Source organism: Hypanus sabinus, chromosome 11 (assembly GCF_030144855.1).
Source record: "Hypanus sabinus isolate sHypSab1 chromosome 11, sHypSab1.hap1, whole genome shotgun sequence".
Classification (NCBI taxonomy): Eukaryota; Metazoa; Chordata; class Chondrichthyes; order Myliobatiformes; family Dasyatidae; genus Hypanus; species Hypanus sabinus.
This window is the reverse complement of record NC_082716.1, coordinates 3,243,403-3,271,197: the sequence shown is the minus strand read 5'-3', so window position 1 is coordinate 3,271,197 and position 27,795 is coordinate 3,243,403. Positions and strand designations below refer to the sequence as shown.

The window sequence follows — 27,795 nt, the reverse complement described above, 5'->3', positions numbered from 1 at the left end:
GCGACAGTGAGAATAGGAATAGAGTGAGGTGGAGGATAAATATGTGGCTGAGGGATTGGAGCAGGGGACAGAGATTCAGATTTCTGGACCATTGGGACCTCTTTTGGGGCAGGCATGACCTGTACAAAAAGGACGTGTTTCACTTGAATCCCAGATGGACCAATATCCTGGTGGGGAGGTTTGCTAAGTCTATTGGGGAGAGTTTAAACTAGAATTGCTGGGCGGTGGGAACCAAACTGAAGTGATGGAGGAAAGGGAGGTTGGCTAACAAATAGAGAAAGTTTGGAAACAGTGCGAAGGGGAGGATAGGTAGGTGATAGAGAATGGATGCACTCAGACTGATGGTTTGAGATGTGTCTATTTTAATGCGAGGAGTATCATGAATAAAGTGGATGAGCTTAGAGCGTGGATCAGTACTTGGAGCTATAATGTGGTGGCCATTACAGAGACTTGGATGGCACATGGACAGGAATGGTTACTTCGAGTGCCAGGGTTTAGATGTTTCAGAAAGGACAGGGAGGGAGGCAAAAGAGGTGGGGGAGTAGCACTGTTGATCAAAGATAGTGTCACAGCTGCAGAAAAGGAGGAAGTCATGGAGGGATTGTCTACGGAGTCTCTGTGGGTGGAAGTTAGAAACAGGAAGGGGTCAATAACTCTACTGGGTGTTTTTTATAGACCACCCAATAGTAACAGGGACATCGAGGAGCAGATAGGGAGACAGACTCTGGAAAGGTGTAATAATAACAGGGTTGTTGTGATGGAAGATTTTAATTTCCCAAATATTGATTGGCATCTCCCTAGAGGGAGGGGTTTAGATGGGGTGGAGTTTATCAGGTGTGTTCAGGAAGGTTTCTTGAAACAATATGTAGGTAAGCCTACAAGAGGAGAGGCTGTACCTGATCTGGTATTTGGAAATGAACCTGGTCAGGTGTCAGGTCTCTGAGTGGGAGAGCATTTTGGAGATAGTGATCACAATTCTATCTCCTTTACTATAGCATTGGAGAGGGATAGGAACAGACAAGTTAGGGAAACGTTTAATTGGAGTAAGGGGAAATATGAGTCTATCAGGGAGGAACTTAGAAGCATAAATTGGAAACAGATGCTCTCAGGGAAACGTACGGAAGAAATGTGGCAAATGTTTAGGTGTTATTTGCATGGGGTTCTGCGCAGGTACGTTCCAATGAGACAGGGAAAGGATGGTAGGGCACAAGATCTGTGATGTACAAAGGTTGTTGTAAATCTAGTCCAGAAGAAAAGAGCTTACGAGCTCTTTTCTCTTTCCCTCTCCCCCTCCCTCTCCCTAATAAGGGAATGAGAGTGGCGACAACAAACACCTCGCTGATTTATGGTGATAAAACTCTGTTGCGTTGCTTTTTCCGAGCTCTGTGCCCAAAGAACTCAGGTCTCTGGGCGCACAGCCAGCTCGCTGCTTTCGATCTTCTGTCTCCCGCGATACATCAGGCGGCGGCACCAACCTCGAATCCGCCCGCCACCAGAGCCGTGAGACCCGCCACCCTGGAGGCACCCTAGTCTTCCAGGCCGCGTTCTTGGCCTATCGAAAAGCGGCAGGTCGTGAGGCCCTGAGAGCGGGTCCCATTTCTGCAACTCCAGGTCAGGGTCTTCAATAGAACCTGGAAAAAGTAAAAAAGAGATATTAAAGACAGAAATAGAGCTGTTTCACAAGATGCAAGCAAAGGAGTCGCCGTTAGGCGCCATTGTCTTAAGCTCTGCCCTCTTAAACATTGAAATCAAAATCCCATCCACCCCTTGTGCTGGTAGCTCATTCCACACTCTCACCACATTCAACAAAATATTACCATAAATAAATGAATACAATATAATTTAAAATGCACACAGCACAGTATAGGTGAACAGCGAAGAAGTTAATTGGTCACCATTGGGCAGTACAGGCTCATTGGGGTGGAAGGACCTGTTACTGTTCTGTATATCTAAATAAAGTAAAATCAAATTTCATCCTACGATGGACAGTCGTCATGGCAGTTGATGATAGTTGGGCTGTGAGGGATGTGTATGAAACTATTCGTTTATCTTTTAAATGGTTGTCACCCTACCTGGGAAATCTATCGCAGTTGCTTCACTGTCCCTAGGTCCAAATCCTGAAATTCCAAGGAATAAAGGTGTAGACTATTTTCTAAGTGGAACCCTAAAAAAATTCAAAAATCAGCGGGACAAAGGGACTTGGGAGTCCTTGTGCAGGATTCTGTAAAGGTAGGGTGAGTTGGTGGTGAGGAAGACAAATGTGATATCAGCATTCACTTCGAGAGGACAAGAATATTCAGATTCAGTTTATTGTCATTTATAAACCACAAATACAATGCAGTTAAAAAATGAGACAATGTTCTTTGGAATGATATCACTAAAAAGCACAAAACAGACCACACAGGAAAAACCACATAACGTTTGGTAATCCCCAATCCAGAGTCCAGAGAGGCTGCTGCGTATCAATAACGCGATACCATCTTAGCACGTTCCCCGGAAAGGAACTACAAACCAATCAGACAAAACTAAAGCTACAAGACCTGCACAAAACCACATAGTTACATATAGTTATTGTTAACATATAGTTTCAACGGTGCAGACAATACCATAATTGATAAAAGACTAACTGACAAAGACCACATAATTATAACACATAGTTTCAACAGTGCAAAGCAATACCGTAATCTGATAAAGAGCAGTCCATGGCACGGTTTAAAGGAGAGTCTCAAAGTCCCGACAGCCCATCATCTCATGCAGACGGTAGAAGGAAGAAAAACTCTTCCTGCCATGAACCTCCAGCGCCACAAAGCTTCCCGATGCAGCCTCTGGGAGCCCCGACCACAGCCAACTCCAAGTCCGTCTAAAAACTTCGAGCCTCCGACCAGCCCTCCGACACCGAGCACCGAGCGCCATCTCTGCTGAGCGCTTCGACCCCAGCACCAGCCGCCAAGCAACAGGCAAAGCCGAGGATTCGGGGCCTTCCTCCCGGAGATTTTTCCGATCGCACAGTAGCAGCGGCAGCGAAACAGGCATTTCAAAAGTTTCACCAGATGTTCCTCCGTGCTTCACCCGTCCGTCTCCATCAAATCAGGATTGTACACGGCATCCTACTTGACAGATCACAGATATTCATTCCAAAGTGGCCGCTGCGCGCTGCGTTGTGCCGCCATCTTGCATCGCTTCCGATCCAGATTCGGAATATAAAGGAAAGGATGTGGTGCTGAGGCTTTATAAAACATTGGCCAGAATGCACTTGGGGTATTGTGAACAGTTTTGGGCCCCTTGCCTAAGAAAAGATGTGCTGGCATTGGAGAAGGTCCAGAGGAGATTCATGAAAATGATTCTGGTATTGAAAGTCTTGTCATACGAGGAGTGTATAGCTCTGTGCCTGTACTCAGTAGAGTTTAGAAGAATGAGGGGAATCTCATTGAAACCCATGGAATATTGTAAGGCCTAGATTGAGTTAATGTGGAAAGAATGTTTCTCGTAGTGGGTGAGTGTAGGACCAGAGGGCTCAGCCTCAGAAAGAGAAATGTCCATTTAGAAGAGATGACCAATGCTTTATAAAGCCTCAGCATCGTGTCCTTTCCTTTATATTCTCTCGAAATGATGAGGAGGAATTTCCTCAAACAGTGGGTGGTGAATCTGTGGAATATTTTGCTTCTGTATTTACTCGGGAGATGGACACAGAGTCGATTGATGTGAGGCAAAGCAGCAGCGAGGTTGTGGACCCTAAACAGATTGCAGTCTTGAGGCAAATTAGGGTGGATAAATCCCCAGGGCCTGACGATGTGTTCCTTTGGATTCTGTAGGAGGCTAGTGAAGAAATTTTAGGAGCCCTAGCAGAGATATTTAAAACATCCTTAGGCATGAGTGAGTTGCCAGAGGACTGGAGGATAGCTGATGTGTTCAGTTGTTTAAGAAAGACTCTAAAAATAAGCAGGAAATTATAGTCCAGTCAGCCTGACATCAGTACTGTGAAAGTTACTGGAAGGTATTCTAAGAGACGAGATATATAAGTATTGGAATAGACAGGGACTGATTAGGGATAGTCAACATGGTTTTGTGTGTAGGGAGCTGTGTTTAGCCAATCTTGTACAGTTTTTTGAGGAAGTTGCCAGGAATGTTGATGAAGGCAACACGGTGGATATTGTCTACAGTCATTTGATAAGGTCGCACATCGGAGGTTTTTCGAGGAAGTTCAGTCGTTGAGCGTTCAAGATGAGGTCGTAAATTAGGTTAGACATTGGCTTCGTGGTAGAAGCCAGAGAGTGGCATAGATGGTCAGTTGTTTATCATCTCTATCAATGATCTGGATGATAATGTGCGAATCTAAATCAGCAACTTTGCGGATGACACCAAGACTAGGGATGTAATGGACAGTGAGCAAACTATCAGAACTGGGAGCAGGATCTGGACCAAGTCAAGTTTATTGTTAAGCACAGTCGTACATTATAACTCATGAAGGTAAGGATAAAATCTACAGATGAATCACACATGAATAACAAACTAAAGTGCATTAATATTAAATATTGTAAGTTATGGAACAGATTTGAATACAACGTGGCAGGGAGTTCAGAAGCCTAATAGCCTGGGTAAAGAAACTGTTTCTCATCCTGACCGTTCTTGTTTTTATGCATCGGAGCCTCCTGCCTGATGGTAGAAAGTCAAAGAGGATGCTGGATGGATGGGTGGGATCCTTATTAATACCAAGGGCTCTGTGTAGGCAGCGCTCCTGATAAATGTTTCTGATGGATGGTAGGGAGACCCCTATGATCCTCTCAGCTGTTCTCACAGTCCTTTGTCACGACTGCTGGTCCAATTTTCAACTGCTTCCATACCAGATGGAGATCAGTTGGAAAAATGAGCTGAAAAAAATGGCAGCTGGAACTTAATGGAGACGTGCATTGTTTTGCATTTCAGTTGTGGATGTGGCGTCAATTTCAAAATTTAAGAGAAATTTGGATAGATACGTGCATGGGAGGGGTATGGAAGGCTATGGTCCAGGTGTAGGTGGATAGGACTAGGCAAAATAATGGTTCAGCACAGACCAGATGGGTTGAAGGGCCTTCTGAATTGTTGTGTCCTATAACTCTAATAAAGTTCTAACCTAATAAAGTTCCCCGTTTCTTGATAACTCAGTTATACCTCAGTTTACTTCAATATACACAACTAAACAACTACTTTCTTTATTTGAGAGAAGAACCACGACTGATAAGCCCATCTACCTGGAGTGACTTTTTTCAGGCACTACACCATTTTAGAGAGGGAGGGAGAGCAGCCAGATGTCCTGGTACATATTGGTACCAATGCAATTGGAAGGAAAAGCAATGAGGTCCTGAAAAGAGAATTTAGAGAGCTAGGTGGAAAGCTGAGAAGCAGGAACTCCCGGACAGTAATTTCTGGATTGCTGCCTGTGCCACGCACTAGGATGATTTGGCAGATTAATATGTGGCTGAGAAGCTGGTGCAGGGGGAAGGGGTTCATGTTCTTGGATCTTTGGGATCTCTTCCGGGGGAGGCATCACCTGTAAAAAGTGGTGGGTTGCACCTGAAACTGAGGGGAACCAATATTCTTGCGGGCAGGTTTTTTTTTAGAGCTGTTGGAGAGGGTTTTAACTAATTTGGCAGGGGAGTGGGAACCGAAGTGAAAGGACTCAGGATAGGACAGATGATGGAAAAAAAAAACATGGAATTGTGGCTGAAGGATGGTTGTAGTTGGGAGCTGAATGGCCATGGTTACACGTTATATCTGAGGGATAAGGAGGGAGGCAGAGGGGGTGGCATGGCTCTACTGATAAAGAATGGCATCGAATCAGTAGAAAGATGTGACATAGGGTCAGAAGATGTTGAATCCTTGTGGGTTGAGTTCAGAAACTGCAAGGGTAAAAGGACCCGGTTGGTGGTTATATACAGACCTCCCAATAGTAACTGGAATGTGGACCACAGATTACAACAGGAAATAGAGAAGTTGTATCTAAAGGGCAGTGTTACGGTAGTCATGGGAAATTTCAACATTCAGGTTGAGTGGAAAAATCAGTTTGGTAATGGATCTCAAGAGAGTGAGTTTGTTCAATGCCTAAGAGATGGCTTTTTAGAGCAGTTTGTCATTGAGCCTACTGGGGGATCAGCTCTACTGGATTGTGTGTTATGTAATGAACCGGAGGTGATTAGGGAGCTTAAGGTAAAAGATCTTCAGGAAGCAGTGATCACAATATGATTGAGTTCAGCTTGAAATTTGATAGGGAGAAAGTAAAGTCTGATGTAGCAGTATTTCAGTGGAGTAAGGAAATTACTGTGGTATAAGGGAGGAGGTGGCCAAAGTAAATTGGAAGGAGCTGCTGGCAGGGATGTCAGCAGAGCAGCAGTGGTGTGAGGAAAGTGCAGCATAAATATATTCCAAAAACCAAGAAATACTCTAATGGCAAGATAGTGCAACCGTGGCTGAGGTCAAAGGGAAAGAGAGGGCATACAACAAAGCAAAAATTAGTGGGAAGATAGAAGATTGGGAAGCTTTTAAAAATCTACAGAGAGGCTTTATAAGGCACTGGTGAGGCCTCACTATATTGTGAACTATTGTGGGCGCGTCGTCTAAGAAAAGATGTGCTGGCATTGGAGAGGGTTCAGGGGAGGTTCACAGGTATGATTCTGGGAATGAGAGCGATATTATATGAGGAATGTTTGATGGCTCTGGACCTGTACTCACCGGAATTTAGAAGGATGTTGAAAGGCCTAGACAGAGCAGATATGGAAAGGGTGCTTATCATGGTGGGGGAGCCCTGGACAAGAGGGCACTGCCTCAGGATAGAGGGGTGTCTATTTAAAATAGAGATGCGGAGAAATTTCTTCAGCTAGAAGGAGAATTGTTGGAATTTGTTACCACAGGCAGCTGTGGAGGCCAGGTTGTTGGGTGTATTTAAGGCAGCGATTTTCCACGGCATCAAAGGTTATGGGGAGAAGGCCAGGGAGTGGGGCTGAGGAGGGGGAAAAGGATCAGTCATGATGGAATGGCGGAGCAGACTTGATGGGCCAAATGGTCTAATTCTGCTCCTATGTCTTATGGTCACTCATCTTTGCCTTTCTCCTGTCAGTAGGAACGGTTCTGCCAGTCTTTGTAGCCAAGTTGAATGTGGAAGGCAGGGGCTGAGCTTGGTCATCAAAGGGTATTTGAGAAAGGGGGAGCCTGCTGCACGGGTAATGTTACGTGGTGGGCAACAATAAATATAGAATTGAGTCAGGTTTTATAAACAAACATTTATTAAACTCTGCTCAACAAAAATGAAAACAGAAAACAAAAGTGAAAAGTAAACAAATGACTAACTTAACAGGAAGTTAACTGCTATTACGGCAATTTAGCAAACAGCCAAACTCTGGAATAGTTCTTAAAGTGATAAATTCAAACACAGTCTTAAAGTGGTAATTTCAAAAATCTAAGTGATTTATGCAGTCAGTAAGGAGAGACTTCCCTGAAACTGATTTCTTCGAAGGTGTGATGTTACTGCTGATCCCAGCCGAGAGGTGCCTTGTCCAAAGGATTCACGATGAAGGAAATAAAACGGTTTAAAGGAACTGACCTTTTTGCTGGAGGGTGAACACTGCACAAACCTTCCTGATCTTGCAGGGGTTATCTCAGATGCAGGTCACTATTCCCGAAGGAAGATTCAATAAGGTCGATCCTTTACAAAACTGCTGAACGACACCAACTGCACTCAATCCTTCGGGTTCCTGTACTTTGGTAAAGTCTTCACTCTCCAATACTAGACTGTGGAGGTAAAACAAGATGCACCAAACCAGAACTGGTAGAGATTGGGGAAACTGCCGGCACAACGGTTTGGCACCTTACAATAGAAAGTGAAAACTCCTCTTTAAAGCCAAACTACATCATGAGATGAATACACAGCAAAACTAACTAACAAACTAATCGTGTGACAACAGGGGTTTCCCCTTATATATCTGTTGGAACGTACCATCATGTGACCTCACACTGCCGGGAAAATTGCATCATCTGACCTCACTGGGGGAAAATTATATCATCTCATCATCTCAAGACAATTACATCATGGTCATAAGACAGTCACAAGATACCCATGGGGTATGTAACACCCCCTCCAAAAAGGGAAAACTTTGGTCTGTTATGAGCAAAATTTTTACAACTATTTACACAAAAAAAACAAATGTATAAAATGTACAACATATGCAATATACACAGTATTATCATAGCACCTTACAAACTAATATACAGTAGGAGTGCTACAAATGTTAAAATACCACTCAGTAAAAAAAATTACATTGTACATTCAATTTGATAGGCAGTCAAGAATCACATTATCTTTGACTTTAATATGAGTTATCAAAATATTGTACTCTTGTAACATCAAACTCTGATTCAATAACCTATTTTTGTTTTTCATTTTATTCAAAAACTCTTAATGGATTATGATCGGTGTAAACTATGAGTGGTTTCTGAGTTGTACCAACATACACATCAAAATGTTGTAAAGCCAAAACAAGAGGTAATAATTCCTTTACTATGGTTGAATAATTTCTTTGATGTTCATTAAATTGCTTAGAAAAGTAAGCTACTGGATGATCAACCTTGTCACCTTCATTTCTATGAAGTAACACTGCTCCTGCAGCCTCATCATTAGCATCTACAGCTAATGAAAATGGTTTTTCAAGGTCAGGTGACCTGGGCACAGGTTGATGACATAGCTTAGTTTTCGATTTCTTAAATGTCTCCTGACAAAGTACTGTCCACACAAACTTTAAATTTTTCTTCAAGAGGTTAGTTAATGGAAGGGCAATGTCAGCACAATTCTTACAAAATTTTCAGTAATATCCTACCATTCCCAAGAGTTTTCTGAGAGTCCTTTTACCAGTTGGAATGGGTACCTCTGAAATTGCTTGAACCTTTGCCTGAACAGCTAATTTACCTTGACCCACAACATAACCAAGGAAGGTCACAGTGGCATGAACAAATTCACTTTTAATTAAGTTAATAGTTAAGTTAGCTTTGGAAAGCCTTTCAAGTAGTTTCTCCACTGCAGTAATATGTGCTACCCAAGTATCATTTCCTGTAACTAAATCATCGATGTAACTATGTATCTTTTAACCCATGAATCATAGAATTAATCATCCGTTTTTCATCCCAAAAGGAAGAACATTATAATCATATAACCCAAATGGGGTTACAAATGCAGAAATCTTTCTACCTCTATCCGTAAATGGAACACGCCATTACCCTTTCAATAAATCAATCTTTGTAAGGAACTTTGCTTTTCCAACTTTGTCCACTCAATCATCCACCCTAGGGATTAGATACGCATCAGTTTTTGTTACAGCATTCACCTTCCTGTAATCAGTACAAAACCGAATATTACCATCTGACTTAAAGCACCATAACACGAGGTGAACTCCAATTCGAATTAGAAGGTCCAATAATATTATTCTCTAACATATACTTAATTCCTTGTTCAGCAAGTTCACATTTTTCCATGTTCATCTGATATGGATGTTGCTTTATGGGTTTGGCATCTCCAACATCTACGTCATGTGAAGCTACTGTGGTTCTTTTAGGGACGTCTGGAAATAAATCCCTGTATTTCAAAAGTAACTGCTTCATTTACCACCTCTGCTCTGGCTGTAATGAGCTAATTAATATTTTCCAGAATTGATGAGTTTGGTAATCTGACAGAAATAATGTTGGGTTTAAAATGAGGTTCAGATGAATCAGTCATTAAGTTCCCAGTGGGATCAGACTCATTATTATTAACCACAACAGTCATAGAAGCGGACTGTTTCTAATAATATGGTTTTATCATATTTACATGACAAAACTGTGTTGGCCTTCTTTGATCTGGTATTTTTATCACATAATCCACATCAAGTTTAGATATAATCTCATAAGGGCCATGAAATTTAGCTTGTAATGGGTTTGTTTGCACCAGGGAGAAAAAAAACCAACACCTTATCTCCAGGCTTAAATGACCTCTTTCTAGCTTCCTTGTCATACCAGGTTTTCATTTTCTCCTGAGCCGATTTTAAATTTTCCCTGGCTAAGCTACAAGCCTTATGCAATCTTTCCTTAAGTTTCAAAACATAATCCAGCAAATTAATATGTACCTTTTTATTAATCCACTGTTCTTTTAGTAAGGCCAAAGGTCCTCTAACTCTATGCCCAAACACAAGTTCAAAAGGACTAAAGCCGAAGGTATCCTGCACTGATTCCCATACTGCAAATAAAAGTAAATATACGCCCTCAACCCAATCCTTTTCATTTTCCACACAATATGTCCTAATCATGCTTTTGAGGGTAGAATGGAACCTCTCCAAGGCTCCTTGTGATTCTGGATGGTATGTAGACGAGGTAATCTGTTTGGCTCCCAGTTTACAAACTACCTGCTGGAACAATTCAGAAATAAAATTACTACCTTGATCAGATTGTACTTCCTTAGGCAACCCAAAATAAGTGAAGAATTTTATAAGAGGTTTTATTACAGTTTTAGCCGTTATATTCCTGAGTGGTATTGCCTCTGGAAACCTAGACGCTGTGCACATGGTCAGCAAATATTGATGGTCAGTTTTAGTTTTTGGCAATGGGCCTACACAATCTACAATAGTTTTAGAAAACAGTTCACCAAATGCAGGAATAGATTGCAGTGGGGCCACTGGAGTAACTTGATTAGGTTTACCCACAATTTGCCAAGTATGACAAGTTCGGCAAAAAGTCGCTACATTTTTTCTTAAACTAGGCCAGTAACAATATTTAAAAACCTTCTTCACAGTTTTCTTCACAGCTTGATGGCCACCCAAGGGCATAGTATGAGCCAAAGTTAAAATCTCATTCTGATAAACTTTAGGAACCACTACCTGGTGAACAACTTTCCATTCCTCACTTGCAAGAATTGTAGGTGATCTCCACTTTCTCATTAACACTCCACTCTTAAAATAATATTCTACTGGCACCTTCTCAATTTCACTATCTGGGAGAGCATGTTCCTTTAATTTGATATTCTCAGGGTCTCTGCTCTGCTATCATCTCCTTCCGAGATAGAGACCAATCTTCATGATCAGACTTACTACAAGAGTTTTGATCAAACAATGAAGGTAAGAAAGTTTCTGACACATCCTCAAAATTCAAATCCCGAGATGAACGGTTATGGGTAGCAGACCCATCCTGCTTAGACCCATCCTCCTCATCCATCTTTTTGGCCATAGCTTGGGTTACAACACAGGAGGAATCCATGTTAGAACCTATCTTTGGTTCATCAGAGCTGGGCTCAATCATCAAATGCACTTCAGGAAAAACTTGTCCATCTGCTCAGTCATACTTTAACAATAGAGAAACATCATTCACGGGTAAACTGGGTTGTCGTCCTATTTTAACAGGTCATGTAACTAACCCTGACCTTAAATTTACTCTATGCAAATGACCAGGCATAAGGGCACTCCCAACACCTTGTAATTAGTTTACCTCACCAGTGTCAGACTCATCACTAAACTTTAATACACTGTCTAACATAAGTGACTGAGAAGCTCCAGTATGCCTAAGGATTTTTATTGGCACCGGAGTGGATCTCTCTTTCAAGGCTACAAATCCTTTGGTTATAAAATGACCATATCCATTCTTAACTTGGTCAGACTCTGACAAAACCATTTGTATTTCTAGAACTCTGTAGATTTACAGGTGTTTCAATATGTTGCACACAAGCCTCCTTCTCCTTCTTCTTCAATCGGAAACAGTTAGCTATTACATGACCAGGTTTCTTACAATAATTACAAATAGGACCTAAATGTCTTTCCTTCACTTGTTTCCCTTCATCCTTACCTTTCTCACTAACTTCTGGTTTAATTTTTGGTTTACCTTAACTCTCTGTGCTATTTTTCCTTTTAAAAGTTCTACCCGGAGGAAATTTACTCTTATAGATTAAAGTATACTCATCTGCTAATTTAGCAGACTCCTGCAATATAGCAGTGTCCCTCTCATTTAACTATGTTCTTACGTCAACAGGGATGCACCTTTTAAATTCCTCCATTAAAATCAACTCTTTTAAGTTATCATACTCCCCATCCACATTTTTAGAGGAAACCCATCGCTCTAAACATACAGATTTATCGTAGACAAATTCCATGTAAGTTTTGTCCACAGATTTCTTCAAATTTTTGAATCTTTCTCTATTTGCTTCTGGAGCCAGTTCATACGCTTTCAGTATATGCTGCTTTCCAATATCATAATCAAGTGCTTGCTCAGCAATTAAAGTGGTATTAGCTTGTTGTGCTTTACCTTTAATTACACTTTGTAACAGCGATGGCCATTTATCTTTCTTGAAATCAGAGCAACAGTTTCAAAATGGTTGAAATATTTATCTACTTCTGCCTCATTAAATGGAGGAGCCAATTTAATTTCATGACTAAGAACAAATGGTTTCTTAGAACCAGACGCCTGATTCTTGGACCTTAACTTCGCCATCGTTGGCTCAAATTCCCTCTTTTTATCTGCATCTCTAGCTTCAAATTCCCGTTGCTTATTTGCTTCACTTTTGGCCACCTCTGCCTTAAATAATTCTAACATTATTTGTTCCATTTGTAACTGCATCTGTATTTTACTTAGGGAAACTTATCTAACACTTCTTCATCAAAATTACCCGACTCTATATAGTGTATATAGTATATATAGCCTTTGCTAATACCTCCGGATCTGGCGATGCCAGAAAGTCATCCAGATTCATTGCTACCGAATACCACCCACAGACCAATCAACCAAAAGAATCGGGTATTTCTCTTTTCCAAATCAGATTGATAATTAATCAAGCACTTAAGCTCAAAATCAGAACAAATCGCAGACAAGCCCCCGATTTCTGTTACGTGGTGGGCAACAATGAATATTGAATTGGATCAGGTTTTATAAACAAACAAACATTTGTTAAACTCTGCTCAACAAATGTGGAAAGTAAATAAATGACTAACTTAACTGGAAGTTAACTGCTATATGGCAATTTAACTAACAGCCAAACTCTGGAATAGTTCTTAAAGTGGTATATTCAAACACAATCTTAAAGTGTTAAGTTTGAACACAGTCTTAAATTGGTAAGTGTGAAAGTCCAAGTGATTTATGCAGTCAGTAAGGAGAGACTTCCCTGAAACCGATTTCTTCGAAGGTGTGATGTTACTGCTGATCCCAGCCGAGAGGTGCCTTGTCCAAAGGATTCATGATGAAGGAAATAAAACGGTTTAAAGGAACTGACCTTTTCGCTGGAGGGTGAACACTGTACAAACCTTCCTGATCTTGCAGGGATTATCTCAGATGCAGGTCACTATTCCCGAAGGAAGATTCAATAAAGTCGATCCTTTACAAAACTGCTGAACGACACCAACTGCACTCAATCCTTCGGGTTCCTGTACTTTGGTAAAGTCTTCACTCTCCAATACTAGACTGTGGAGGTAAAACAAGATGCACCAAACCAGAACTGGTAGAGATTGGGGAAACTGCCGGCACAACGGTTTGGCACCTTACAATAGAAAGTGAAAACTCCTCTTTAAAGCGAAACTACGTCAAGAGATGAATACACAGCAAAACTAACTAACAAACTAACCGTGTGACAACAGGGGTTTCCCCTTAAATACCTGTTGGAACGTGCCATCATGTGACCTCACACTGGCAGGAAAATTACATCACTGCACCATCACAAGACAATTACATCATGCTCACAAGATACTCAATTACATCATGGTCGTAAGACAGTCACAAGATACCCACGACATACGTAACAGTAACAACTTGCTCTCATACTGTCATGGCTTGCGTTTTAGACAGTAGGACATAACATCCAAGGTTGGCCCTGACCTATGGGGGGCGTAAAATAGATCATAACTATCAGTAGTATGCCTTTGATATTAAAATTAACTAATAATCTAAGTTAAATTTTAAATTCCCTGCCGTTTTCTTTGGGTTCATCATGGAGAGGGGGAGCCTGCTGCACAGGCAACAGCCTGCTCTCCATGTAATTCTGTGTGTTGCTCGCTGGCTTGTGTTTTGATGACATAGACAGCGAGTGTGCAGTGTCCAATTGACCCCGATTTGAGAGAACAAAATCTCGACAAGCCCTCTGACTGTGTCACTGAATGGTGAAGGAGGGGATTACACTTCCACTCTGTGTGCCTCTCAGTCATCGGAACATGCCATTGAACTTCCAAGTGGAGAGCCTTCAGCAGGTAATCTGTGGGCTGACCTCCAACACACGTCTGTGTGACAAGGACACCAGCTCTGTGACCTGGAAGCAATCCACTTTGGAAGATTGAACTCGGAGACGGAGTACAGGGTTAATGGCAGGATTCTTGGCAGTGTGGAGGTACTGAGGGTTTTGGGGTCCACGTCCATAGATTTCTCAAAGTTACGACACAAGATCATTGGTCTGTTAAGATGTGCTGGCCTTCATTAGTCGGAGGTAGAGTTCAAGAGCCATGAGGGGTGCTGTAGCTCTATGAAACCCAGGTTAGAGACTGCTGGCGATATTGTGTTCAGTTCTGATCACGTCACTATGGGAAGGATACAGAAGCTTTAGAGAGGGTGCAGAGGAGATTTACTGGGTACCTGCACTGGATTAATGGGCATGTCAAATGAGGTTAGGTTGAACGAGGCAGAGCTTTTCTCTTTGGAGTAAAGAAAGATGAGATGGTGTACAAGATGACAAGAAGGAAAGATTGAATGGGCAGCCACTGGCTTTTTGCCAGGGCAGAAATGGCTAAGATGAGGGGCATAATTTTATGATGATTGCTGGAAGGTATGGGGGGCTGTCAAAGGTAGTTCTTCCCCTCTCAAGTCGTAAATGTGCGGATTGTGTTGTCCGAGGTGGTGGTTGAGACAGATATAGTAGAGACATTTAAGAGATTGTTAGATAGACAAATGGATGATAGTGCTGTGTACTGTAGGAGAGACTGGTTAGATTGATCTTGGATTAGGTTAAATTGTGGGCCAAAGGGCCTGTTTCTGTGTTTTTCTATGTTCTTACAAGCCAGAATACAGGGAGATGCACAATCCATCCATCACTGCTGTTGTGGAATCACAGGGGCCTTCTGAGGTATCGTATCACCTCACTGGAATGATACCACTCCGATGACAGTGCAGCACTCCCTCGGTATCACCTCACAGTCACCAGGATGTTGCCTGGAGTAGAGGGCACGTGTAAAGCAAGAGGTTGGACAAACTTGGGTTTGTTTTCTCAGGACCTTTGGAGGCTGAGGGGAGACCTGAGAGAATTTTATAAAATTATGTGAGGCATAAGTAGTATGGATGGAAGCGTCAGCTTCAAGTGGGCAGACATTTAACGGGAGAGGGGAATATTGAAAGGATGTGTGTGTGTGTGCGTGCGTCAAGTTTGTTTTTACAGAGTGCCTGGAAGGTGTTGCAGGGATGGGGATGGAGACAAATACGACAGAGATATTTACAGTGCCTGTATTCAGTACTACAATCAATTGAAACTCCTTGATTCCACATGGTGATCTCCATTGAATTAATTATGTGACTTCAGAAACCAATTGGCTGCCCCAGTGATGATCTGGTGTGTCATATCAGAGGAGGGGTGTTTACTTATGCAATCAATTACTTTGTGTTTTATATTTGTAATTAATTTAGATCTCTTTGTAGAGATCTGTTTTAACTTTGACACTCTTTGTCTGTTGATCAGTGTCTTAAAAAGTGATATTAAACCCACTGTGATTCAATGTTGTAAAACAATAAAGCATGAAGACTTCCAAGGGGAGAGTGAATACTTTTTATAGGCACTGTATATGTTTGTCAGACAGACTAATGGGTGTACAGGGAATGTAAGGATATGGATCATGTGCAGGTAGAAGAAACTTAGCATAATTCAACATCTTGTTCAGTAGAAGCATTGTAGGCTGAAGGGCCTGTACTGTTCTGTGTTCCATTAAAGCCCCTCCCAAAGTGTGACCCTTCCTCAGGATAACCCCTCCCAGTGTGATCCTGAGTCAGGATAACCCCTCCCAAAGTGAAACCCACCTCAGTATAACCCCACCCACAGAGTGACCCTCCCTCAGTACCTCCCTCCCACAGTGTGACCCTCCCTCAGTATAACCCCTCCCACAGTGTAACCCCACATCAGTATAACCCCACCCACTGTGTGACCCGTCCTCAGGATAACCCCTCCCTACAGTGTGACCCTCCCTCAGTACCACCCCTCCCACAGTGACCCTCTCTCAGCACCTCCCTCCCACAGTGTGATCCTCCCTCAGTATAACCCCTCCCAAAGTGTAACCCCACATCAGTATAACCCCACCCACTGTGTGACCATTCCTCAGGATAACCCCTCCTATAGTGTGACCCTTTCTCAGTATAACCCTTCCTAAAGTGTAACCACACATCAGTACCACCCCACCCACAGTGACCCTTCCTCAGTATAACCCCTCCCCACCTCAGTATAATCCCTCCCACAGTGTTACTCTCTATCAGTACCACCCCTCCAAAGTGTGACCCTCCCTCAGTACCACCCCTTCCACAGTGTGACTCTCCCTCAGTACCACCCCTCCCACAGTCTGACCCTCCCTCAGCACCTCCCTCCCACAGTGTGACTCTCCCTCAGTACCACCCCTCCCACAGTGACCCTCACTCAGTACCACCCCTCCCACAGTGACAGTCCCTCAGCACCTCCCTCCCACAGTGTGACCCTCCCTCAGTATAACCCCTCCCACAGTGACCCTCCCTCAGCACCTCCCTCCCACAGTGTGACCCTCCCTCAGTATAACCCCTCCTAAAGTGTAACCACACATCAGTACCACCCCACCCACAGTGACCCTTCCTCAGTATAACCCCTCCCCACCTCAGTATAATCCCTCCCACAGTGTTACTCTCTATCAGTACCACCCCTCCAAAGTGTGACCCTCCCTCAGTACCACCCCTTCCACAGTGTGACTCTCCCTCAGTACCACCCCTCCCACAGTGACCCTCACTCAGTACCACCCCTCCCACAGTGACCCTCCCTCAGTACCACCCCTCCCACAGTGTGACCCTCCCTCAGTACCACCCCTCCCACAGTGTGACCCTCCCTCAGTACCGCCCCTCCCAGTGTGACCCTCCCTCAGTACCGCCCCTCCCACAGTGTGACCCTCCCTCAGTACCGCCCCTCCCAGTGTGACCCTCCCTCAGTACCACCCCTTCCACAGTGTGACAATTCCTCAGTATAACCCCTACCACAGTGTGACTCTCCCTCAGTATAACCCCACCTCAGGATAACCCCACCCACAGTGTGACCCTTCCTCAGTATGACACCACCTCAGGATAACCCCACCCACAGTGTGACCCTCCCTCAGTATAACCCCTCCCACAATGTGACCCTCCCTCAGTATAACCCCTCCCCACCTCAGTATAATCCCTCCCACAGTGTTACTCTCTATCAGTACCACACCTCCAAAGTGTGACCCTCCCTCAGTACCACCCCTCCCACAGTGTGACCCTCCCTCAGTATCACCCCTCCCACAGTGGCTCTCCCTCAGTACCACCCCTTCCACAGTGTTACTCTCCCTCAGTACCACCCCTCCCACAGTGTGACCCTCCCTCAGTACCACCCCTTCCACAGTGTTACTCTCCCTCAGTATCACCCCTCCCACAATGTGATCCTCCATCAGTACCACCCCTCCCACAGTGTGATCCTCCATCAGTACCACCCCTCCCACAGTGTGATCCTCCATCAGTACCACCCCTCCCACAGTGTGACTCTCCCTCAGTATCACCCCTCCCACAGTGTGACTCTCCCTCAGTATAACCCCTCCCCACCTCAGTATAATCCCTCCCACAGTGTTACTCTCCCTCAGTACCACCCCTCCCACAGTGTGACTCTCCCTCAGTATCACCCCTCCCACAGTGTGATCCTCCCTCAGTACCACCCCTCCCACAGTGTGACTCTCCCTCAGTATCACCCCTCCCACAGTGTGATCCTCCATCAGTACCACCCCTCCCACAGTGTGATCCTCCATCAGTACCACCCCTCCCACAGTGTGACTCTCCCTCAGTATCACCCCTCCCACAGTGTGATCCTCCCTCAGTACCACCCCTCCCACAGTGTGACTCTCCCTCAGTATCACCCCTCCCACAGTGTGATCCTCCATCAGTACCACCCCTCCCACAGTGTGATCCTCCATCAGTACCACCCCTCCCACAGTGTGACTCTCCCTCAGTATCACCCCTCCCACAGTGTGATCCTCCCTCAGTACCACCCCTCCCACAGTGTGACTCTCCCTCAGTATCACCCCTCCCACAGTGTGATCCTCCATCAGTACCAGTCCTCCCACAGTGTGACTCTCCCTCAGTACCACCCCTCCCACAGTGTGACTCTCCCTCAGTATCACCCCTCCCACAGTGTGATCCTCCCTCAGTACCACCCCTCCCACAGTGTGACTCTCCCTCAGTATCACCCCTCCCACAGTGTGATCCTCCATCAGTACCACCCCTCCCACAGTGTGATCCTCCATCAGTACCACCCCTCCCACAGTGTGACTCTCCCTCAGTACCACCCCTCCCACAGTGACTCTCCCTCAGTACCATCCCTCCCACAGTGTGACTCTCCCTCAGAACCACCCCTCCCACAGTGTGATCCTCCATCAGTATCACCCCTCCCACAGTGTGATCCTCCCTCAGAACCACCCCTCCCACAGTGTGATCCTCCCTCAGTACCACCCCTCCCACAGTGTGATCCTCCATCAGTACCACCCCTCCCACAGTGTGATCCTCCATCAGTACCAGCCCTCCCACAGTGTGACCCTCCCTCAGTACCACCCCTCCCACAGTGTGACCCTCCATCAGTACCAGCCCTCCCACAGTGTGACTCTCCCTCAGTACCACCCCTCCCACAGTGACTCTCCCTCAGTATCACCCCTCCCACAGAGTGACTCTCCCTCAGTACCACCCCTCCCACAGTGTGATCCTCCATCAGTACCGCCCCTCCCACAGTGTGATCCTCCCTCAGTACCACCCCTCCCACAGTGTGATCCTCCATCAGTACCAGCCCTCCCACAGTGTGACTCTCCCTCAGTACCACCCCTCCCACAGTGTGACCCTCCCTCAGTATCACCCCTCCCACAGTGTGACCCTCCCTCAGTACCACCCCTCCCTCAGTGTGACCCTCCCTCAGTACCACCCCTCCCACAGTGTGACCCTCTCTCAGTACCACCCCTCCCACAGTCTGACCCTCCCTCAGTACCACCCCTCCCACAGTGTGACCCTCCCTCAGTACCGCCCTTCCCACAGTGTGACCCTCCCACAGTGTGACCCTCCCTCAGTACCACCCCTCCCACAGTGTGACTCTCCCTCAGTACCACCCCTCCCACAGTGTGACTCTCTCTCAGTACCACCCCTCCCACAGTGTGACCCTCCCTCAGTACCACCCCTCCCACAGTGTGACCCTCCCTCAGTACCACCCCTCCCACAGTGTGACCCTCCCTCAGTACCACCCCTCCCACAGTGTGACTCTCCCTCAGTACCATCCCTCCCACAGTGTGACTCTCCCTCAGAACCACCCCTCCCACAGTGTGATCCTCCATCAGTATCACCCCTCCCACAGTGTGATCCTCCCTCAGAACCACCCCTCCCACAGTGTGATCCTCCCTCAGTACCACCCCTCCCACAGTGTGATCCTCCATCAGTACCACCCCTCCCACAGTGTGATCCTCCATCAGTACCAGCCCTCCCACAGTGTGACCCTCCCTCAGTACCACCCCTCCCACAGTGTGACCCTCCATCAGTACCAGCCCTCCCACAGTGTGACTCTCCCTCAGTACCACCCCTCCCACAGTGACTCTCCCTCAGTATCACCCCTCCCACAGAGTGACTCTCCCTCAGTACCACCCCTCCCACAGTGTGATCCTCCATCAGTACCGCCCCTCCCACAGTGTGATCCTCCCTCAGTACCACCCCTCCCACAGTGTGATCCTCCATCAGTACCAGCCCTCCCACAGTGTGACTCTCCCTCAGTACCACCCCTCCCACAGTGTGACCCTCCCTCAGTATCACCCCTCCCACAGTGTGACCCTCCCTCAGTACCACCCCTCCCTCAGTGTGACCCTCCCTCAGTACCACCCCTCCCACAGTGTGACCCTCTCTCAGTACCACCCCTCCCACAGTCTGACCCTCCCTCAGTACCACCCCTCCCACAGTGTGACCCTCCCTCAGTACCGCCCTTCCCACAGTGTGACCCTCCCACAGTGTGACCCTCCCTCAGTACCACCCCTCCCACAGTGTGACTCTCCCTCAGTACCACCCCTCCCACAGTGTGACTCTCTCTCAGTACCACCCCTCCCACAGTGTGACCCTCCCTCAGTACCACCCCTCCCACAGTGTGACCCTCCCTCAGTACCACCCCTCCCACAGTGTGATCCTCCATCAGTACCAGCCCTCCCACAGTGTGACTCTCCCTCAGTACCACCCCTCCCACAGTGTGACCCTCCCTCAGTATCACCCCTCCCACAGTGTGACCCTCCCTCAGTACCACCCCTCCCTCAGTGTGACCCTCCCTCAGTACCACCCCTCCCACAGTGTGACCCTCTCTCAGTACCACCCCTCCCACAGTCTGACCCTCCCTCAGTACCACCCCTCCCACAGTGTGACCCTCCCTCAGTACCGCCCTTCCCACAGTGTGACCCTCCCACAGTGTGACCCTCCCTCAGTACCACCCCTCCCACAGTGTGACTCTCCCTCAGTACCACCCCTCCCACAGTGTGACTCTCTCTCAGTACCACCCCTCCCACAGTGTGACCCTCCCTCAGTACCACCCCTCCCACAGTGTGACCCTCCCTCAGTACCACCCCTCCCACAGTGTGACCCTCCCTCAGTACCACCCCTCCCACAGTGTGACTCTCCCTCAGTACCACCCCTCCCACAGTGTGACTCTCTCTCAGTACCACCCCTCCCACAGTGTGACCCTCCCTCAGTACCACCCCTCCCACAGTGTGACCCTCCCTCAGTACCACCCCTCCCACAGTCTGACCCTCCCTCAGTACCACCCCTCCCACAGTGTGACTCTCCCTCAGTACCACCCCTCCCACAGTGTGACTCTCTCTCAGTACCACCCCTCCCACAGTGTGACCCTCCCTCAGTACCACCCCTCCCACAGTGTGACCCTCCCTCAGTACCACCCCTCCCACAGTCTGACCCTCCCTCAGTACCACCCCTCCCACAGTGTGACTCTCCCTCAGTACCACCCCTCCCACAGTGACCCCCCCCCCCTCAGTACTGGCTCTCGTATAGGGTAAGCATTAGTGGATAGAGGTACTTGAAGAAGAGGAGGATTAAAGTGATGTTTTGTGGGACTGGAACTGATCTTGTTCACAGGAGGGGTTGTTGGAGGGAGTGAGTGGGAACAGATCTATTTTCGAATGTTGAAAGTATTGTGTTCGAGAGTCAAGGGCTGAGATTGTAGAGGATGGAGGGAGTCGGTAGTGTAATCTCTGAATAATGAATTTTGGAAGAGGGAAAAGTGAGGTGGGAGGGGAGTGTGGGTGAATTTTCCACATTCGACGAATGTTTCAGTTGCCAGGGAGGGACGCATTCCTCACCTTCCCAATGTTTGTTGGTGCATCCGCCCTTGGTTTGTATACACTGCCTGCCGTACTTTCAACGGTTCCAGGACTCACGGTACAAATCACAGTGACCACAAGCTCATACTGAGCATTCATTAGCAAACATACCAGGGGCTGATGCCAGCTGTTCTTCCCTCCCCCCGGTTTAAACATTAACTGCTTTCTGCACAGTTTGCGTGAACTCATACTCACACGGTGTTTAAGGAAGTACGAGGCAGATCAACTGCTACTTGGAGAACAGCAGGGGCCTGTCAACATGACAAGGGAAGAGGAGGATTACTACGGGAAACATGGTGAGTGTTTCCAATTTCTGCTGACTCCCCATGGGGTCACAGTCCTCGAGCTGCTTCTCCCTCACTTGGACTCTGATCGGCAGGAGCAGGCAGGGCTGGGGTGAACTCTCCCGTCCCAGGTCGAGCCTCAGAGGAGAGTTGCGTGTGGCATTGTGTGGGTGGGGTAAAGGGTCTGGCATTTGTCAGTGTGCCACAGACTATAGTCAGGCCCTTCAGCTCACCATGTTGTACTGATTCCCCTCCCCAGTACCCACCTTGGTTCACACCCTGGTGAATCAAGTGTTTGTCAAGATACTTTATTATTCATTTTATTTAGAGGAACAGTGTGGAGGCACACCACACAGCTATCTGACCCTAGCCCAATCACGGGACAATTTACAAAGACCACTTAACCTACCGACCCTGATATCTTTGGACTGTGGGAGGAAACTGGAGCACACGGAAGAATCCCACTGTACAGAGAAGGAATGTTTAAACTTCTTGCAGAGAACCTGGGAATTGAACTCTGATCTTCACTGCCTTGAGTTATTTTGGCATTGCGCAAAACATTGCACTCTTGTGGCATACCTTACTTTATGTCGTGAGGCTCCCTGTCCTCACCTCCCCCTCAGGATACGAGTTCTAGATTCCAACCTCTCTCTCGGTTCATCGTTCAAAGTAAATTTATTACCAAATTATGTATGTTCTACCATGTACTGCCCTGAGAGTCATTTCCCTCCTGTATTTACAGCAAAAGAAGAAATACAATAACAATTTTACAAAAAAAACCTGTACATAGAGTACCAGAATCAGAGTCAGTTTTATTTATGGGGTTGAGTTCAGGAGCCGAGAGGTAATGTTGCAGTTATATAGGACCCTGGTCAGACCCCACTTGGAGTACTGTGCTCAGTTCTGGTCACCTCACTACAGGAAGGATGTGGAAACCATGGAAAGGGTGCAGAGGAGATTAACAAGGATGTTGCCTGAATTGGGGAGCATGGCTTATGAGAATAGGTTGAATGAACTTTGCCTTTTCTCTTTGGAGTGACGGAGGATGAGAGGTGACCTGATAGAGGTGTACAAGATGATGAGAGGCATTGATCAAGTGGATAGTCAGAGGCTTTCTCCTCGGGCTGAAATGGCTAGCATGAGTGGGGATAGTTTTAAGGTGCTTGGAAGGAGGTACAGAAGAGATGTCAGGGGTACGTATTTTACACAGGGAGTGGTGAGTGCGTGGAATGGGCTGCTGCTGACGGTGGTGGAGGTGGATATGATAGGGTCTTTTAAGAGACTCCAAGACAGGTACACGGAGCTCAGAAAAATAGAGGGCAATAGGTAACTATAGGTAATTTCTAAGGTAAGGACATGTTCAGTCCAGCTTTGTGGGTCGAAGGGCCCGTATTGTGCTGTAGGGTTTCTATGTTTCTATTACCACTGACACACATTGTAAAATTTCTGGTTTTGCAGCAACAGAACAGTATAATACATAAAATATTACTATTAGCATCTTAAATAAAATTACTATAATTCTCAAAAGCTAAATAAACATTGCAAAAAGAGAAGCAAGGTAGCAAGGGAGTGTTCTTGAGTTCAATGACCATTCAGAAATCTGATAGCAAAGGGGGAAAAACTGTTCCTACGATGCTGAGTGTGTGTCTTCAGGCTCCTGTATTTCCTCCTTGTTGCTAATAAACAGAAGGCATCTATCAAATATTGAAAGGCCTAGACAGGGTGGATGTAGAGAGGATGCTTCCTATAGTTGGGGAGTCTAGGGTCAGAGGGCACAGCTTAGAATTTCTTTAGCCAGAGTTTGGTGAATCATTGCCACAGGCAGCTGTTGAAGCCAAGTCATTGGGTATATTTAAAGCAGAGGTTAATTGTAAGGGCATCAGGGAGAAGACAGGAGAATGGGGTTGAGAGGGATAATAAATCAGCCTTTTTGGAATAGCAGATCATACTCAATGGGCCAAATGCCCTAATTCCACTCCTATGTCTTATGGTCTTATGGTTTAAGTATAGAACAGTACAGGCCGATCTACCCACAATATGCCGACTTTATAACCTTCTCTAAGATTAATCTAACCCTTACATCCTACATAATCCTATGTAGAGTTTCTTAAATATCCAGAAGACATCTAGCAAAGAGAAAAATCACAAACAAGAGAAAATCTGCAGGCGCTGGAAATCCAAGCAACACACACAAGATGCTGGAGGAACTCAGCAGGCCAGGCAGCAGAGTAGAGTCGATGTTTTGGGCTGAGACCCTCCATAGAGACTAGCTTGATTCCATGTTGTGAACTCTATGAAAGACATGGAACATATTGTGTGATAACATAATCACAAGAGATTCTGTAGATGCTGGAAATCCAGAGCAACACACACAAAATGCTGGAGGAACTCAGCAGGTCAGGCAGCGTCTGTGGAGGGGGATAAACAGTCAATGTTTTGGTCTGAGATCTTTCATCAGGGCTGGAAAGGAAGGTGGAAGACAGAATAAGAAAGTGGGGGTGGGGAAGGTGTAGAAGATGGCAGGTTGGAGGTGAAGACAGCTGAGGGGGGGGGGGAGAGGGAGAGAGAGAGATAGATCCTGATTGGTCTCCCTTTGTGCTAAGTAGACCTATCAGTTTTCTCTGTGGGCGGGCTTTACAGTTGACCTCTCTCTCTCTTTCATTGTCCATCAATTCAGTTTAGTGTCCTGCAGCGCCATGGCAGAGTGTTCCAAAAAAAGAAAATATAAAACATACTTCACCCCAGACTACACTAAAGTGTACCCCTGCCTAATAGGAGTAAAGAAAAATGTTGCTCACTGCACTGTTTGCAACAGTGACTTTTCTATTGCCCATGGTGGGTTAAATGACTGTAAAAGACATGTTGAGCTATGGAAATAGAAGAGATAAAGGAGACTTGATTTCTCAAGAAATTAGCAAATTCTGACATTCTGACAAGAAACTAGTTGAAGAAAAAATCATGTGTGAGAGAGAAAGGGATGGAGAGTGGGATGAAGAGAGAGAAAGAAGCCAGGGCCAAGTGAGAAACAAGAATTGAAATAGATCAGAGAGACAAAAGCCAAGGAAAGGATGAGAATGGTGCCCAGAGCTGTCCGAACCACTCCCGGTGTAGGAGTTTCAGAATCAACTCCTACTGAAGAGGCCCCAATTCCTGAGATTGTTTTCACAGCCCCAAATCTCTTGTGCCAAGCAAAGTGACCCCTCCCAATCAGGAAAGATGTTATCCAGAAGAGTAAGAAAGCCTCCACAGCAATGAGATCTTTGGGCCTGAATAAGACTATTTAAAATTGACAATGTGTGGATGTCCATTTATTAAAAGCTCAAAGGTTCACCTATTTTCAAAGCATATATCCAAATACAACTCTGAAATGTTTCTTCAGCCGCAAAGCAAAAATACTTGTTCTGAGAGAAACTTCAACCTGCCCCCCCCCCAACAAAAGAGTGGCATCCTGATCATCAACCCCCAAAACCCCTCCACCCACGCAAACTGGAACAGGAATATTGGCTCCAAAACACAACACCTCCCCCCCACAAAATGGAAGAACATCAACCCACCCCAAAAACAACTCTGCCCAGGAAAAATCATTAACAGGACAACCGCCCCCCCACAAAATGGAATATTGACCCCCAAAAACAACTCTGCCCAGGAAAAATCATTAACAGGACAACCGCCCCCCCCACAAAATGGAAGAACATCAACCCACCCCAAAAACAACTCTGCCCAGGAAAAATCATTAACAGGATAACCGCCCCCCCCCCACAAAATGGAATATTGACCCCCAAAAACAACTCTGCCCAGGAAAAATCGCTAAAAGAACAACCGCCCCCCCCCACAAAATGGAAGAACATCAACCCACCCCAAAAACAACTCTGCCCAGGAAAAATCATTAACAGGACAACCGCCCCCCCACAAAATGGAATATTGACCCCCAAAAACAACTCTGTCCAGGAAAAATCATTAACAGGATAACTGCCCCCCCACAAAATGGAATATTGACCCCCAAAAACAACTCTGCACAGGAAAAATCATTAACACGACAACTGCCCCCCCACAAAATGGAATATTGACCCCCAAAAACAACTCTGCCCAGGAAAAATCATTAACAGGACAACCGCCCCCCCCCACAAAATGGAATATTGACCCCCAAAAACAACTCTGTCCAGGAAAAATCATTAACACGACAACCGCCCCCCCACAAAATGGAATATTGACCCCCAAAAACAACTCTGCCCAGGAAAAATCATTAACAGGACAACCGCCCCCCCCACAAAATGGAAGAACATCAACCCACCCCAAAAACAACTCTGCCCAGGAAAAATCATTAACAGGATAACCGCCCCCCCCACAAAATGGAATATTGACCCCCAAAAACAACTCTGCCCAGGAAAAATCGCTAAAAGAACAACCGCCCCCCCCCACAAAATGGAAGAACATCAACCCACCCCAAAAACAACTCTGCCCAGGAAAAATCATTAACAGGACAACCGCCCCCCCACAAAATGGAATATTGACCCCCAAAAACAACTCTGTCCAGGAAAAATCATTAACAGGACAACCGCCCCCCCACAAAATGGAATATTGACCCCCAAAAACAAACCCTCCACCCCACAAATAACTAACAGAACATAACCCCCCCCCCCCCATATCCCTCCTCGCACACAACAACATGGCAAAGGAATGGAGGGTAAACATGTAGTCCATAAGCCCAGTAGTCCAGTTCATAAACACAGAACCGCGATACCCTCCTCCCATATCACCGACGTTCATCGTAAGGGAGGGACACGACACGAGCACATGGGCCTACATGCCTGCACAGCAAGCCACGTAGTGGTAGTCTGCTCACAGACTCCTTCGCTGGCACTGATCAAAAGGCTGGCAGTCAGCACAGAAACTGTCGTTCACCTTCCGCATTCACCTCGATGTCTCAATCTTTCTCGAGGCTTTAACTGGTGTCTAATGGATGCTTTAACTGGCAAAATGGAGTTGACTGTCGACTCACACCCTGTCTTGAAGTTTCTCACATTGAGGCAGTCTGAGTGTGTGCTGCCTTCTTGGAGACAGCAAAGTGCTGGGTCAATCAAACAATCTCCAAGCTGTAAATCACAGGCTCTAACAGTCTCAAAAACACGTTTAAGGTGAAAAGCCTATGTAAGAGAAGTAAAAAAGACATTCTCATGGCCAAGGGAGCATTTTACGCTGGCGCCTTCTTGACCACATATCCACAGGGTAGTTGCATTATCTAGTATCCATATATAGTTGTGATGGATTCTCTATTGAGTTGTTTACAGGTAAGCAGGGAGGCATGTTGTGTATTTAATATATCAGTAATATCTCTGCAATATTGTAAATATATTGTTTGATGAAGTGTTCTTTGTTGTTTGCATAATTCATTATGGGTTATATATAAAAGTATATGAATGACATACATCATCACGGTACTCTCGGCTCCCTTGCTTTCCTTTCAATTAATTTTATCTTTTGGCAATACAAAACATAACAGGTCGCTGTGGCAGGGGTGGTACTGAGGGAGGGTCACACTGTGGGAGGGGTGGTACTGAGGGAGGGTCACACTGTGGGAGGGATGGTACTGAGGGAGGGTCACTGTGGGAGGGATGGTACTGAGGGAGGGTCACACTGTGGGAGGGGTGGTACTGAGGGAGGGTCACACTGGGAGGGATGGTACTGAGGGAGGGTCACACTGGGGGAGGGGTGGTACTGAGGGAGGATCACACTGTGGGAAGGGTGGTACCGAGGGAGGGTCACACTGTGGGAGGGGTGGTACCGAGGGAGGTTCACACTGTGGGAGGGGTGGTACTGAGAGAGGGTCACACTGTGGGAGGGATGGTACTGAGGGAGGATCACACTGTGGGAGGGGTGGTACTGAGGGAGGGTCACACTGTGGGAGGGGTGGTACCGAGGGAGGTTCACAC

General features: G+C 46.1%; 1 protein-coding gene across 4 annotated transcripts in view; it reads left to right on the top strand.

Moving 5' to 3' along the window:
• LOC132401658 (choline transporter-like protein 5) overlaps positions 1-27,795 on the top strand; it is a 201,084-nt gene that overhangs the window by 58,623 nt on the left and 114,666 nt on the right. For 3 of the 4 annotated variants that reach the window (XM_059983696.1, XM_059983697.1, XM_059983693.1), the window contains exon 1: positions 21,764-21,877. The exons of the other annotated variant lie outside the window; for it this stretch is intronic. In XM_059983696.1, coding sequence (XP_059839679.1) covers positions 21,841-21,877 — 37 coding nt within the window. In that variant the 5' untranslated portion in view covers positions 21,764-21,840. Of the gene's footprint in view, positions 1-21,763; positions 21,878-27,795 lie in introns of those variants that run through there. 4 annotated transcript variants of the gene reach the window in all.